The sequence below is a fragment of the Oncorhynchus mykiss genome, chromosome 8 (assembly GCF_057628025.1).
Source record: "Oncorhynchus mykiss isolate SJ-2025 chromosome 8, ASM5762802v1, whole genome shotgun sequence".
NCBI lineage: Eukaryota > Metazoa > Chordata > Actinopteri > Salmoniformes > Salmonidae > Oncorhynchus > Oncorhynchus mykiss.
Window position 1 is genome coordinate 87,411,414 of NC_143029.1, and position 15,290 is coordinate 87,426,703.

General features: G+C 44.8%; 1 protein-coding gene across 2 annotated transcripts in view; it reads left to right on the top strand.

Moving 5' to 3' along the window:
• LOC110530835 (1-phosphatidylinositol 4,5-bisphosphate phosphodiesterase delta-1) overlaps positions 1-15,290 on the top strand; it is a 45,672-nt gene that overhangs the window by 13,109 nt on the left and 17,273 nt on the right. For both annotated transcript variants that reach the window (XM_036986605.2, XM_036986604.2), the window contains exons 2-9: positions 937-1,095; positions 5,661-5,767; positions 7,360-7,481; positions 8,942-9,071; positions 11,511-11,739; positions 12,025-12,226; positions 12,965-13,109; positions 13,426-13,578. In XM_036986605.2, the coding sequence (XP_036842500.2) occupies positions 937-1,095; positions 5,661-5,767; positions 7,360-7,481; positions 8,942-9,071; positions 11,511-11,739; positions 12,025-12,226; positions 12,965-13,109; positions 13,426-13,578 (1,247 nt within the window). The remainder of the gene's footprint in view (positions 1-936; positions 1,096-5,660; positions 5,768-7,359; positions 7,482-8,941; positions 9,072-11,510; positions 11,740-12,024; positions 12,227-12,964; positions 13,110-13,425; positions 13,579-15,290) is intronic.

Genomic DNA, 15,290 nt, shown 5'->3' on the forward strand with positions numbered 1-15,290 from the left:
GTCGTTGTATCTGTCGAACTGCTTTGCTTTATCTTGGCCAGGTCGCAGTTGTAAATGAGAACTTGTTCTCAACTTGCCTACCTGGTTAAATAAAGGTGAAATAAAAAAAATATGTGACACATAGTAATGGCAAAATAACATGCAAAACAGGCAAAAAAAACACCCTCCCTTCAGCTGTGGCCAATAAAACCCCACCCTCCCCTCCCCTGTGGCCAATAAAAACCACCCTCCCCTCCCCTGTGGCCAATAAAAACCACCCTACCCTCCCCTGTGGCCAGTAAAATAAAAACCACCCTCCCCTCCCCTGTCGCCAGTAAAATAAAAACCACCCTCCCTCCCCTATGGCCAATAAAAACCACCTTCCCCTCCCCGATGGCCAATAAAAACCACCCTCCCCTCCCCTGTGGCCAATAAAAACCACCCTCCCCTCCCCTGTGGCCAATAAAAACCACCCTACCCTCCCCTGTGGCCAATAAAAACTACCCTCCCCTCCCCTGTGGCCAATAAAAACCACCCTCCCCTCCCCTGTGGCCAATAAAAACCACCCTACCCTCCCCTGTGGCCAATAAAAACTACCCTCCCCTCCCCTGTGGCCAATAAAAACCACCCTACCCTCCCCTGTGGCCAATAAAAACCACCCTACCCTCCCCTATGGCCAATAAAAACCACCCTCCCTCGTGGTCAACCTTCCCTTATTTTGGACCACCCCTCTCACCCGTTCATTTCGATCTGTCCCTTATAGGCTCCATTATTTCTTTATATATTTTTTATTGATCCAGCTAAGTCTTCTTCTTACAGCATCACTTTATTGTCTTGATAGTCTGTATTTTATATCTTTCCCTTCTGAGGGAGACGTGAACCTCCAATAATAACCTGCCTTTCATTGCCTATACAGTAACTACTATCTTCCTGACACTCTGTCTCTCCCGTCCTCAGGTATGGAGGGGGACACAGACCTCCAGTTCCTGCTGGTGGGTGGAGACCTTCTGAAGGTGAGATCTTCCTCCTGGAAGAAGACCCGCTTCTACAAGCTACAGGAGGACTGCCAGACCATGTGGCACGAGTCCAAGAAGACCTTCAAGTTCAAACAGACCTGTGAGTGCTGTCCGTGAAAACCACCATGGTGCAATCCATCCACATGTGTGTATGACTGTCCATCTCCCCGACCGTCTGTCTCTAGTGTTGGGGTGTGGTGGATAGGAGTTTGTTGGCTCTTTGTTCTGTTTTCAATGTTCTTCTATGATGTCCATTGGGAGATAAGGGTGGATTTAGGAGATAAAAAAACGGGGGTTTCATCTCAGGGGGAACACTTAGAGGTGATTTAAAGAAAACATTTTTTTGGGGGTGGGGGGGGGGGTAGATCAGCTTTAATATTGCAGATAGAATGAAACTTCCATCAATGTAATTGTCTGCATCACTTCCAATCCCCCATATCTATGTTTTGCAAATATATATATATATATATATATATATATATATATAACTTTTGACTGGTACTGTATATGTGTGTATGTATGTATGTATGTATGTATGTATGTATGTATGTATATATATATATATATATATATATATATATATATATATATATATATATATATATATATATATATATATATACACACATGTACAGTACCAGTCAAAAGTTTAGACACACCTACTCATTCAAGGTGTTTTTTGTGTGTTTTTTTTACTATATCTACAAGTGAAGACATCAAAACTATGAAATAAAACGTATGGAGTCATGTAGTAACCAAAAAAGTGTTAAACAAATCAAAATAGATTTTAGATTTTAGATTCTTCAAAGTAGCCACCCTTTGCCTTGATGACAGCTTTGCACACTCTTGGCATTCTCTCAACCAGCTTTACCTGGACTGCTTTTCCAACAGTCTTGAAGGAGTTCCCACATATGCTGAGCACTTGTTGGCTGCTTTTCCTTCACTCTGCGGTCCAACTAATATCAAACCATCCCAATTGGGTTGAGGTAGGGTGATTGTGGAGGCCAGGTCATTAGATGCAGCCCTCCATCACTCTCCTTGGTCAAATTTCCCTTACACAGCCTGGAGGTGTGTTGGGTCATTGTCCTGTTGAAAAACAAATGATAGTCCCACTAAGTGCCTACCAGATGGGATGGCGTATTGCTGCAGAATGCTGTGGTTGCCATACTGGTTAAGTGTGCCTTGAATTCTAAATAAATCACTGACAGTGTCACCAGCAAAGCACCCCCAAAGCTATTTCAAAATAGCGCTTGATGGTTTTTGCGACTGCACTTGAAGAAACTTTAAAAGTTCTTGAGATGTTCCCTATTGACTGACCTTCATGTCTTAAAGTAATGATGGACTGTCATTTCTCTTTGCTTAATTGAGCTGTTCTTGCCATAATATGGACTTGGTCTTTTACCAAATCTTCTGTATACCACCCCTACCTTGTCACAACACAACTGATTGGCTCAAACACATTACATTACGAACAAAATAAATTCCACAAATTAACTTTTATCAAGGCACACCTGTTATTTGAAATGCATTCCAGGTGACTACCTCATGAAGCTGGTTGTGAGAATGCCAAGAGTGTGCAAAGCTGTCATCAAGGCAAGAATCTCAAATATAAAATATGCACCTTTTTGGTTGGTTACTACATGATTCCATATGTGTTATTTCATAGTTTAAATGTCTTTACTATTATTCTACAAGGTAGTACAAATAGTAAAAATAAAGAAACACTGGAAATACATATATTTAAAAAATATATATTTTCCTTTATTACTTTCTAACCCTACAATCCCTCCCCTATTTAACCCCTGCTGGTGAACATGGGAGTCCTACTACGGCTAAAGGCAGAGATGGTCAATTAGTCGGTGCACCAATAATGCAGTGCATGGCCTTGTCATTGTTTGTCTCACAGCCACACCTGTGGCAGCCAGGTAGGTCCTTATCTCCCTGAGCCCTGAGGCTGAGGTAGTTCTCAGTTAGTTCTCAGGAAGGCTAACTATCTGTAAATGGCCACATCTACGACTGAGTTACTCTATCAGAAGAGCTGAGGGATTGACCAAGCCCATTCCACACACAGTCCCTGCAATTACCCTGAGGTGAAACCTATCTCCCGAGTGGCGCAGCGGTCTAAGGCACTGCATCTCAGTGCTAGAGGTGTCACTACAGACCCTGGTTCAATTCCAGGCTGTACCACAACTGGCCGTGATTGGGAGTCCCATAGGGCGACGCACAATTAGCCCAGCGTCTGGCCGGGGTAGGCCGTCATTGTAAATAAGAATTTGTCCTTACCTGATTTGCCTAGGTAAATATAGGTAAAATAAAACCTAGTCCTCTAAGATCTACAGGAGTGGTTAGGGTAGGGAATGTTTTAGAATCCAGTATCCTCTACCTTTACACTCAGGTCTCTCAGATAAAAAAAACGATTATATTTTTCTGTTATGGTAATTACTGCAATATGTACTGGCATTAATTTAGATGAACGAAAAATGTGGATGGTTTTTTATTTATTTTATTTAGGCCGCTAGATTTGAATACGTATACTACAATACGTAATACATGACATGATTTGATATTTTATTCAGCTTCATGATGGCACCTTTTTATGGGTTAAATCTTTAGGTTCACAGACCATAAAAGTCTGATAGACCATAAAAGTCTGTCACCACTGAGAGTTTGATAATAACTATGGTGACAGGAGTTTATGGCTTTCTTAGTCACTCTTAGCACAGACAGGTCTCTAAAGTCAGAGAGAAATTAGTGTTTTCATTGGATAAGCTGTTTTTTTTAGTTTTTTTTTTAACAAAAACGGAGATAAAGAAAGAATTTGAAGGCATTTTGTTTGTCGTTTTTAATAAGGTTTTGTATTTGATCTTTTATACACTTTTGAAATTGTGTGTTTTTTGTTTTTTTTTGTCAATTCTGTAATCTTGAGTGGAAATTTCCAGAGCTGGTTTATGAGTATTTTTATAGTCTATTATATTTTATGACACAAAGCAAAGTTCACTTGAATGCAGAACATACACAGAAGACTACTGAAACAAAAGCCTCAGACAATTTAGTATCCAAAGTACACACAAAAAAACTTCCCATCGTAGTAATCAATCAACGCAGAATTAGTATAAAGTAATTCCTGGTTCTAGGGAACGCCAAACCTTAACTGTCTTTTGCACGTTTCCTATGTGACTTCCTGTTTATTCAAATGATCTTTCATTGCTCTTTTTCTATGTGAGTGCTTTAATAATAATAATTATACATGGGATTTATGGAGTGCTTTTTAATGGACCCAAAGTAAAAAATAAAAAAAATATGAATAAAATAAAAACAGTAGTCAAAACCAAACAACATCAGACTATCAAAACATGAAAAAATAGAGGTGGGTCAAGGAAGGGAAAGAGTGTGATGTATCAGTATATGGAGAGGAGAGGGTTGGGATTAACATACAGACCCGGGTTTAGGGTAAGGGGCGGGATTGGGGTTAAAATACAGACCCTGTTTAGGGTAAGGGGCGGGATTAAGGTTAGAATACAGACCCTGTTTAGTGTAAGGGGCGGGATTGGGGTTAGAATACAGACCCTGTTTAGGGTAAGGGGCGGGATTGGGGTTAGAATACAGACCCGGGTTTAGGGTAAGGGGCGGGATTGGGGTTAGAATACAGACCCTGTTTAGGGTAAGTGGCGGGATTGGTGTTAGAATACAGACCCGGTTTAGGGTAAGGGGCGGGATTGGGGTTAGAATTCAGACCCGGTTTAGGGTAAGGGGTAGGTTAAGGTTTTAGGTTAGGTGGTGCTCAGTATGGAGGAGAGAGGAGTGTCTTTGTAGTGTATTGCATTGCTTGTGTGTGTGTGTGTGGGGGGGGGGGGGTCAAAGAGTTAGGACTTTAGGGGGGACAGAAAGATGAGGGAGGGAGTTCTAGAGCCTAGGATCAACCCTGGAGGAGGCCCTGTCGCTGAAACTCTGGAGAAGGCCCTGTCACTGAAACTCTTGATCAACCCTGCAGAAGGCCCTGTCGCTGAAACTCTGCAAAAGGCCCTGTCGCTGAAACTCTTGATCAACCCTGGAGAAGACCCTGTCGCTGAAACTCTTGATCAACCCTGGAGAAGACCCTGTCGCTGAAACTCTTGATCAACCCTGGAGAAGGCCCTGTCGCTGAAACTCTTGATCAACCCTGGAGAAGGCCCTGTCGCTGAAACTCTTGATCAACCCTGGAGTAGGCCCTGTCGCTGAAACTCTTGGCAAGGTGGTGAAGGGCTTTGTAGATCAGAAAGAGGATCTTGTAATCCCTGCTGGGGGAGGACTGGGCAATTTCACGGTGAAGTTGTATTCCTGTCAATACCTGTTGTATTCGGCGCATGTGACAAATACAATTTGATTTGATTTGACAGGGGTGATGTGCTGCCAGGACTTAATGTGGGTGACGAGTCGGGCTGCAGAGTTCTGAACCATTGGCAGCTTATGGAGGGAGCTTGAGTTGATGCCGGAGAGTAGTGAGTTGCAGTAGTCAAGATTGGATTGGGTTGGGCAACACTGGTTCTTTGGTATTCAACACGGGTTCTTTGGTATTCAACACTGGTTCTTTGGTATTCAAAGTTGCTTTACAATATAGTCTGAGCGATCCTGTTGTAGACAATAACCCCGCCCCCTCCCTCTCCTCTCGTCTCCTCTCCTCTACAGTCTCCATTAAGGACATCTCGGCGGTGCGTGCTGGCCGTCAATCGGAGGGTCTGAGGAAGAACACAGAGGAGCCGGTGGAGGGGAGATGTTTCTCCATAATCTTCAAGGTTCTTTTATATATTTTTAAACAACTGAATTTGCAGTGTATTCAATGTCATTTCAGTCAGGCTTTATTTCGCTTTAGAGTATTACAGAGATGGGAGGAGGTCAGGCAGAGATGGCAGTGGGTGGAGGTCAGGCAGAGATGGCAGTGGGTGGAGGTCAAGCAGCGATGACAGTGGGAGGAGGTCAGGCAGAGATGACAGTGGGTGGAGGTCAAGCAGCGATGACAGTGAGAGGAGGTCAGGCAGAGATGACAGTGGGAGGAGGTCAAGCAGAGATGACAGTTGGTGGAGGTCAAGCAGAGATGACAGTTGGTGGAGGTCAAGCAGAGATGACAGTGGGAGGAGGTCAGGCAGAGATGACAGTGGGTGGAGGTCAAGCAGCGATGGCAGTGGGTGGAGGTCAGGCAGATATTAGGTAGAAGCATCCGTCAACAGACTGTGGGAGGAGGTCAGGCAGAGATGGCAGTGGGAGGAGGTCAGGCAGAGATGACAGTGGGTGGAGGTCAGGCAGAGATGACAGTGGGAGGAGGTCAGGCAGAGATGACAGTGGGAGGAGGTCAGGCAGAGATGGCAGTGGGTGGAGGTCAGGCAGGGATGACAGTGGGTGGAGGTCAGGCAGAGATGACAGTGGGAGGAGGTCAGGCAGAGATGACAGTGGGAGGAGGTCAGGCAGAGATGACAGTGGGTGGAGGTCAAGCAGAGATGACAGTGGGTGGAGGTCAGGCAGAGATGACAGTGGGAGGAGGTCAGGCAGATATTAGGTACAGCATAATCTCTTGTGGACAGACGCACGTAACATAGTGTGGTCTAGAAGCATCCGTCAACAGACTGTGGGAGGAGGTCAGGCAGCGATGGCAGTGGGTGGAGGTCAGGCAGATATTAGGTAGAAGCATCCGTCAACAGACTGTGGGAGGAGGTCAGGCAGCGATGGCAGTGGGTGGAGGTCAGGCAGATATTAGGTAGAAGCATCCGTCAACAGACTGTGGGAGGAGGTCAGGCAGCGATGGCAGTGGGTGGAGGTCAGGCAGATATTAGGTAGAAGCATCCGTCAACAGACTGTGGGAGGAGGTCAGGCAGCGATGGCAGTGGGTGGAGGTCAGGCAGATATTAGGTAGAAGCATCCGTCAACAGACTGTGGGAGGAGGTCAGGCAGCGATGGCAGTGGGTGGAGGTCAGGCAGATATTAGGTAGAAGCATCCGTCAACAGACTGTGGGATGAGGTCAGGCAGAGATGGCAGTGGGTGGAGGTCAGGCAGAGATGACAGTGGGAGGAGGTCAGGCAGATATTAGGTAGAGGCATCCGTCAACAGACTGTGGGATGCGGCGACTAATGAGGAACTTTGTTCTGGTGTGCAAGATTTTTTCAGCACTAATCATTTGGACAAATCCTGATTTCGCAGGTGTTAGCATATTTCGACTGTCAGAAGGGGAGGGGACATTTTGGCCACGAAGAGCAAACCCCAAAACCTAATGAATCTTCTGACACATTTACACAAGATTGTAGTGCTGGGTTTCTGAAATTAGGTACAGCATTGTATTAACACGATCACATTTACATCACAGTTGCATTTGTACAACCCTCCATTATTTTTAAGGGCAGAAGAAAGAACCTGGACCTGATGGCTAGCTCTGAGGAGGAGGCCAAGCAGTGGGTCACCAGCCTGGAGAAGATAATGTCCAACATGGAGAACCTTAACAGTCAGCAGAAGACTGAGCAGTATCCTTCTCACAGATATAGAGTCAGAACCACGGGAATCAGAATCTATAGAAAGGCCTTGGAACCTCTAACTCTGGCAATTTGAATGGTAAACTATATGAGTGCAACGGCCGCCAGTCCACCCATTATGACATCATTGATTTGAATGGGGAGGTCCATTCTATCGATTCTATTTCTATGGTCATAACAGCCTCATCGTGGTTAGGGTAAGTATACTTTAGTTACTAACCATTTGTTTTTGAGAAACTCGTATTCATTTGAAATGACTGAATCAATATTGTACTGGGCAGTAATATTTGATAGTGAATATTCAGTGTATTATATATACACATCACATACACAACCAAACGGTTTATCTGATAAATAGCTATCTGCTAGAGACTGTGTTTGAGTTACAGTAGTAGGCAGGGAAAAACATGTCTGAGAATGGACTTCTAAATTTAAGTTACAAAGCATTAACAAACCATTACAAGGCTTATTCTAAGCATGGTCAGAGAGAGAGAGAGAGAGAGAGAGAGAGAGAGAGAGAGAGAGAGAGATCATAGCCTGAAAGGTCATGCCCCAAAAGTCCATGGGGTGGAGTGAGAGAGAGACAGAGAGAGAGAGAAAGAGAGATAGAGAGAAAGAGGGAGAGAGTGAGAGAGAGAGAGAGAGAGAAAGAGAGATAGAGAGAGAGAGAGAGAGAGAGAGAGAGAGAGAGAGAGGGAGATCATAGCCTGAAAGGTCATGCCCCAAAAGTCCATGGGGTGGAGTGAGAGAGAGACAGAGAGAGAGAGAGAGTGAGAGAGAGAGAGAGACAGAGAGAGAGAGAAAGAGAGATAGAGAGAAAGAGGGAGAGAGTGAGAGAGAGAGAAAGAGAGATAGAGAGAGAGAGAGAGAGAGAGAGAGAGAGAGAGAGATCATAGCCTGAAAGGTCATGCCCCAAAAGTCCATGGGGTGGAGTGAGAGAGAGACAGAGAGAGAGAGAGAGTGTGAGAGAGAGAGAGAGAATCTCACCACAGCAGGTCAGGAACAAATAAGAGAAAGAGCAATGAAGACCTTGTAATAAGCATCTGAGTTGTTGACCAATAGTATTACTGTACAGTTAACCACCAATCAGATATCAGACCTACATGATGTAACCAAGGCTTCTCAAAGGTGAGCCAATGGAGTGTTGGCAAGACCAGCACAGATAATGCTGAATTCCTAGGAAAACACAGAGGAAATGATTGCATCCAGTTGATAAGAAGAGTCCCTTTGGGGGGCTGCCCTACAATATGACAAGGAATCCTCTTGTAGAAATACTGTCTGTGCAGGCTTTTGCTCTAGTAGGGCTGGAACAAATCCCTGCAGAAGGGTAGCTCTGCAGGAGGGCTGGCAACCTCTTTGCAGTAGGTAATGATACTGATCATGTAACCCATATCACCATGTTGTGCCCATATGATACGGTGAGTTCAGTCCTTACATGAACTCTTCTTCAGTTGGATCTTCAACTGCCTTAGGAAAGCAGACAAGAACAGTGACAACAAGCTGAGTCTGAAGGAGCTGAAGGACTTCCTGCACCAGATCAACATCGAGGTGGACGATCAATACGCAGAGAAGCTCTTCCAGGTGAACACTTGAATTAAATACTTTATTTTATTGTATAATTTAATAACTTTTATAATTCTCAGAAAAACAACGTTTTGATACATCTAAGAGCTCAAATCGTCTTCTAGGTGAACACGTCACAATATAAAATATGACAAAGTGTAGAGGCCTGGTGTACAGTGTAGAGGCCTGGTGTACAGTGTAGAGGCCTGGTGTACAGTGTAGAGGCCTTGTGTACAGTATAGAGGCCTTGTGTACAGTGTAGAGGCCTTGTACAGTATAGAGGCCTTGTGTACAGTGTAGAGGCCTTGTGTACAGTGTAGAGGCCTTGTGTACAGTATAGAGGCCTTGTGTACAGTGTAGAGGCCTTGTGTACAGTGTAGAGGCCTTGTGTACAGTATAGAGGCCTTGTGTACAGTGTAGAGGCCTGGTGTACAGTGCAGAGGCTTGGTGTACAGTGTAGAGGCCTGGTGTACAGTGTAGAGGCCTGGTGTACAGTGTAGAGGCCTGTTTTACAGTGTAGAGGCCTGGTGTACAGTGTAGAGGCCTTGCGTACAGTGTAGAGGCCTGTTTTACAGTGTAGAGGCCTGGTGTACAGTGTAGAGGCCTTGCGTACAGTGTAGAGACCTAGTGTACAGTGTAGAGGCCTGGTTTACAGTGTAGAGGCCTTGTGTACAGTGTAGAGGTCTGGTGTACAGTGTAGAGACCTTGTGTACAGTGTAGAGGCCTGGTGTACAGTGTAGGGCCTTGTGTACAGTGTAGAGGCCTGGTGTACAGTGTAGAGGCCTGGTGTACAGTGTAGAGGCCTTGTGTACAGTGTAGAGACCTAGTGTACAGTGTAGAGGCCTGGTTTACAGTGTAGAGGCCTTGTGTACAGTGTAGAGGTCTGGTGTACAGTGTAGAGACCTTGTGTACAGTGTAGAGGCCTGGTGTACAGTGTAGGGCCTTGTGTACAGTGTAGAGGCCTGGTGTACAGTGTAGAGGCCTGGTGTACAGTGTAGAGGCCTTGTGTACAGTGTAGAGACCTAGTGTACAGTGTAGAGACCTGGTGTACAGTGTAGAGGCCTTGTGTACAGTGTAGAGGCCTGGTGCACAGTGTAGAGGCTTGGTGTACAGTATAGAGGCCTTGTGTACAGTGTAGAGGCCTGGTGTACAGTATAGAGGCCTGGTGTACAGTGTAGAGGCTTGGTGTACAGTATAGAGGCCTTGTGTACAGTGTAGAGGCCTGGTGTACAGTATAGAGGCCTGGTGTACAGTGTAGAGGCCTGGTGTACAGTGTAGAGGCCTGGTTTACAGTGTAGAGGCCTGGTGTACAGTGTAGAGGCCTTGTGTACAGTGTCGAGACCGGGTGTACAGTGTAGAGGCCTGGTTTACAGCGTAGAGGCCTGGTTTACAGTGTAGAGGCCTGGTGTACAGTGTAGAAGCCTGGTGTACAGTGTAGAGACCTTGTGTACAGTGTAGAGGCCTGGTGTACAGTGTAGAGGCCTGGTGTAGAGGATAGAGGCCTGGTTTACAGTGTAGAGGCCTGGTGTACAGTATAGAGGCCTGGTGTACAGTATAGAGGCCTTGTGTACAGTGTAGAGGCCTGGTGTACAGTATAGAGGCCTTGTGTACAGTGTAGAGGCCTGGTGTACAGTGTAGAGGCCTGGTGTAGAGGATAGAGGCCTTGTGGTCAGTGTAGAGGCCTTGTGTACAGTGTAGCAACTTTCATAAAATAGGTGCATTACCGCCACTGACCTCGTTCGTCTTTCAGTCACCCACGTGGGTATAACCAATGAGGAGATTGCACATGGGTACCTGCTTCTATAAACCAATGAGGAGATGGGAGAGGCAGGACTTGCAGCGCGATCTGCGTCACAAATAGAACTGACTTCTATTTTAGCCCTTGGCATCACAGACAGTCGTTGGCTCGCGCGAGCTGTGTTTGTGCAATAATTGAATTTAATAGATTTCTAAATGTATTTTGCAACGGTCGCACACGCGACGCGAACGGTGTAGTCAGCCTGTAAGGTGCTTGTTCTTTAGGAGAAGCTTTGTCTTCTGTCTTTTACACTCCACCTTCAAGACAGACAAGGAGGCAGGGTCAGGGGTCACGGGTCAGGGTCAGGAGGCAGGGTCAAGAGGCAGAGTCAGGAGGCAGGGGTCAGGGTTCAGGAACAGAGGCCGGGGTCAGGAGGCAGGTGCAGGAACAGGGTCAGGAGGCAGGGTCAGGAGGCAGGTGGCAGGGGTCAGGTGGCAGGTGGCAGGGGTCAGGTGGCAGGGTCAGGAGGCAGGGTCAGGAGGCAGGTGGCAGGGGTCAGGTGGCAGGGTCAGGAGGCAGGGTCAGGGGGCAGGAGACAGGGGTCAGGAGGCAGGGGTCAGGAGGCAGGGTCAGGAGGCAGGGGTCAGGAGGCAGGGTCAGGATAGCAACAGCATTTTGATACACCAATGAATGTCTTTCTCCATATCTCCATCCTGTAGGAGTGTGACCAGTCTAAGTGTGGCCACCTGGCTGGCGATGAGATAGAGCACTTCTACAGCCTTTTGACCCATCGCGAGGAGATAGACACCATCTACGGAGAATACGCTAAGACCACGGGCTTCATGAGCGCTGAAAATCTACTGGAGTTCCTGATTAAAGAGCAGAGAGAGGAGGCAACGCTAGCCGATGCACACAGACTCATCAACAAGTACGAATTGGATGATAAAGGTGATTATGAATGAATATTTAGTTGTTATGCCTTCACAACAACATAGAAGAGCATTCATAAAGTCTTCCTAAGCCCTACATACAGTAGACGTTTCAAAAAATTATTTAGAAGAAAAATCCTACTACATAACACAGCATTCCCTGGAGGGTGAGACTGGGAGCTGTCCATATCATTTCAAACAGTTCAGAGTTAACTTCCTATTCAGTAACGACACTTCTGCTCATTTGAATTGTCAGCAGTCTATCTTGTAGTTAGAGTCTGACATCTGTCTGGTCTAACTGCAGCCAAAGAGAAGCAGCTGATGACCCAAGATGGTTTCCTGATGTATCTCCACATGCCCGAGGGTCTGGTGCTGAATCCTACCCACAAGGCCGTGCACCAGGACATGAGCCAGCCCCTGAACCACTACTTCATCTCCTCGTCTCACAACACATACCTGATGGAAGACCAGCTCAAAGGGCCCAGCAGTACTGAGGCCTACGCCAGGTATAAATGACAGACATCATCTAGGACAATGTTTTTCCAAACCTCTCCTTGAGTAATCTCAGCTAGTTCCACCTATTTGATCTACTCTGGTATTACAGTAGTACATGTGATTCAACTGAGTAACTTCAGCTAGTTCCACCTATTTGATCTACTCTGGTATTACAGTAGTACACTTGACTCAACTGGTCTGGACTAAGATTTACTAGCTATTGTAATGTTTCTTAGCTTCTATTCTTATGGAAGACACTGTGGACATTTAAAAACCTGTACTTGTCAGTGTCTGCCTGGGAATGAGTCAAGTCAGGACATGTTGTTAAAACATTAGTTAAACAGTTAAACAGTAACTCTTCGTAGGGCTCTTATAAAACAGTTATAACCCTTCGTAGGGATCTTATAAAACAGTTATAACCCTTCATAGGGATCTTATGAAACCATTATAACCCTTCGTAGGGCTCTTATGAAACAGTTATAACCCTTCATAGGGATCTTATGAAACCATTATAACCCTTCGTAGGGCTCTTATGAAACTGTTATAACCCTTCGTAGGATCTTATGAAACCGTTATAACCCTTCTTAGGGCTCTTATAAAACAGTTATAACCCTTCGTAGGGCACTTATAAAACAGTTATAACCCTTCGAAGGGCTCTTTAAAAACAGTTATAACCGTTCGTAGGGCTCTTATAAAACAGTTATAACCCTTCGTAGGGCTCTTTTAAAAACAGTTATAACCCTTCGTAGGGCTCTTATAAAGGGCTGTCGCTGTGTGGAGCTGGACTGCTGGGACGGGTCAGACGGAGAGCCAGTCATCTACCATGGATACACCCTCACTTCCAAGATCCTGTTTAAAGACACCATCAAAGCCATCAAGGAGTACGCCTTTAAGGTAGACTAAAGTTCCATGTCAACTTTGTAGAATTGTATCTGTCCTGTTCCTGTTTAATTCATATCATGTTTGATGACAACATTAATTACAGATGGTCATCCTTCTTATCAACAGAGGCCCAAAAGGCTCGGGCCTTTTCCCGTGTCAAATACTTACGCTGCACTTTATTCTGTTTGTCCAGTACAATGAAATCAAAGGAATATTCCCAAAAGTCTAAACTCCATGCTAAATCAAGCGCCTACAGAAATGATTTCACACATTTATTTGACTCAGGTCTGGAGTTGAACTGTATTTAACTGTCTCTGTCTGTCCCCAGACCTCGGACTACCCAGTGATCCTGTCCTTGGAGAATCACTGTAGTGTGGAGCAGCAGAGGGTCATGGCCCAGCACATGAGCTCCATCCTGGGCAGCGCTCTGCTCACCTCCCCCCTGGGGGACCAGATGCCCACAGGCTTCCCCTCCCCAGAGGTGGCTGGCTATAGTCTCTAGTCTACTGTTTCATATAAGAGTCACTGTCTGTGTGTATATGAGGAAGTGTATGATATGCAGAATTCTTACAGTTCCCCTCTTTTGACAACACATTCTAGATTTACTTCTGTTTTAATGTGCCTAGTGCTTCCTAGGACCAGGAGCATTTCCTGTCCAGGAATGTCTCTAGTTCCTTAGTCAAGAAGAACTTAAAAATATACACTGAGTATACCAAACATTATGAACACCTGCTCTTTCCCTGACATAGACTGACCAGGTGAATCCAGGTGAAAGTTGATCCCTTATTGATGTCACTTGTTTAAAAACATCTTATGCCTGGGGGCAGTATTGAGTAGCTTGGATGAATAAGGTGCCCAGAGTAAACGACCTGCTACTCAGTTCCAGCTGCTAATATATGCATATTATTAGTATATTTGGATAGAAAACACTCTGAAGTTTCTAAAACTGTTTGAATGATGTCTGTGAGTATAACAAAACTCATATGTCAGGCGAAAACCTGAGAAAAATCCAACCAGGAAGTGGGAAATCTGAGGTTTGTAGTTTTTCAACTCATTGCCATTCCAAAATACAGTGTCTGTGGGGTCATTTTGCACTTCCTAAGGCTTCCACTAAGATGTCAACAGAATTTAGAACCTTGTTTGATGCTTCTACTGTGAAGGGTGGCCGAAGGAGAGGGGATTGAGCCAGGTGTCTGGCAGAGAGCCACGAGCTCGTGATGCGCGGTCATGCGAAAGTTAGCTTTCGTTTCCATTGCTTTTTGTAGAAAAAGGAATTCTCCGGTTGGAACATTATTGAAGATTAATGAGAAAAACATCCTAAAGATTGATTCTATACTTCGTTTGACATGTTTCTATGACCTGTAATATAACTTTTTGGACCTTTCGTCCGACCTTTCGGCGCGTTTGGATTTGTTTACCAAACGCACTAACAGAAGGAGGTATTTGGACATACATTTTATCAAACAAATCAAACATTTATTGTGGAACTGGGATTCCTGGGAGTGCATTCTGATGAAGATCATCAAAGGTAAGTGAATATTTATCATGTTATTTCTGACTTCTGTTGACTGCACCATATGGCGGATATCTTTTTGGCTTGTTTGGTCTCTGAGCGCCGTACTCAGATTATTGCATGGTTTGCTTTTTCCGTAAAGCTTTTTTGAAATCTGACACAGCGGTTGCATTAAGGAGAAGTGAATTTAAAATTCCATGTATAACACTTGTATCTTTGATCAATGTTTATTATGAGTATTTCTGGAAATTGATGTGGCTCTACAAAATCACCAGATGTTTTTGGAACTACTGAACATAACACGCCAATGTATACTGAGATTTTTTTTATATAAATATGAATTTTACCGAACAAAACATATATGTGTAACATGAAGTCCTATGAGTGTCATCTGATGAAGATCATCAAAGGTTAGTGATTCATTTTATCTCTATTTCTGCTTTTTGTGACTCCTGTCTTTGGCTGGAAAAATGGCTGTTTTTCTGTGACTTGGTGGTGATCTAAAATAATTGTTTGTGGTGCTTTTGCTGTAAAGCCTTTTTGAAATTGGACACTGTGGTGGGATTAACAACAAGATTACCTTTAAAATGGTATAAGATACTTGTATGTTTGAGGAATTGTAATTATGAGATTTCTGTTGTTTGAATTTGGCGCCCTGCACTTTCACTGGCTGTTGTCAT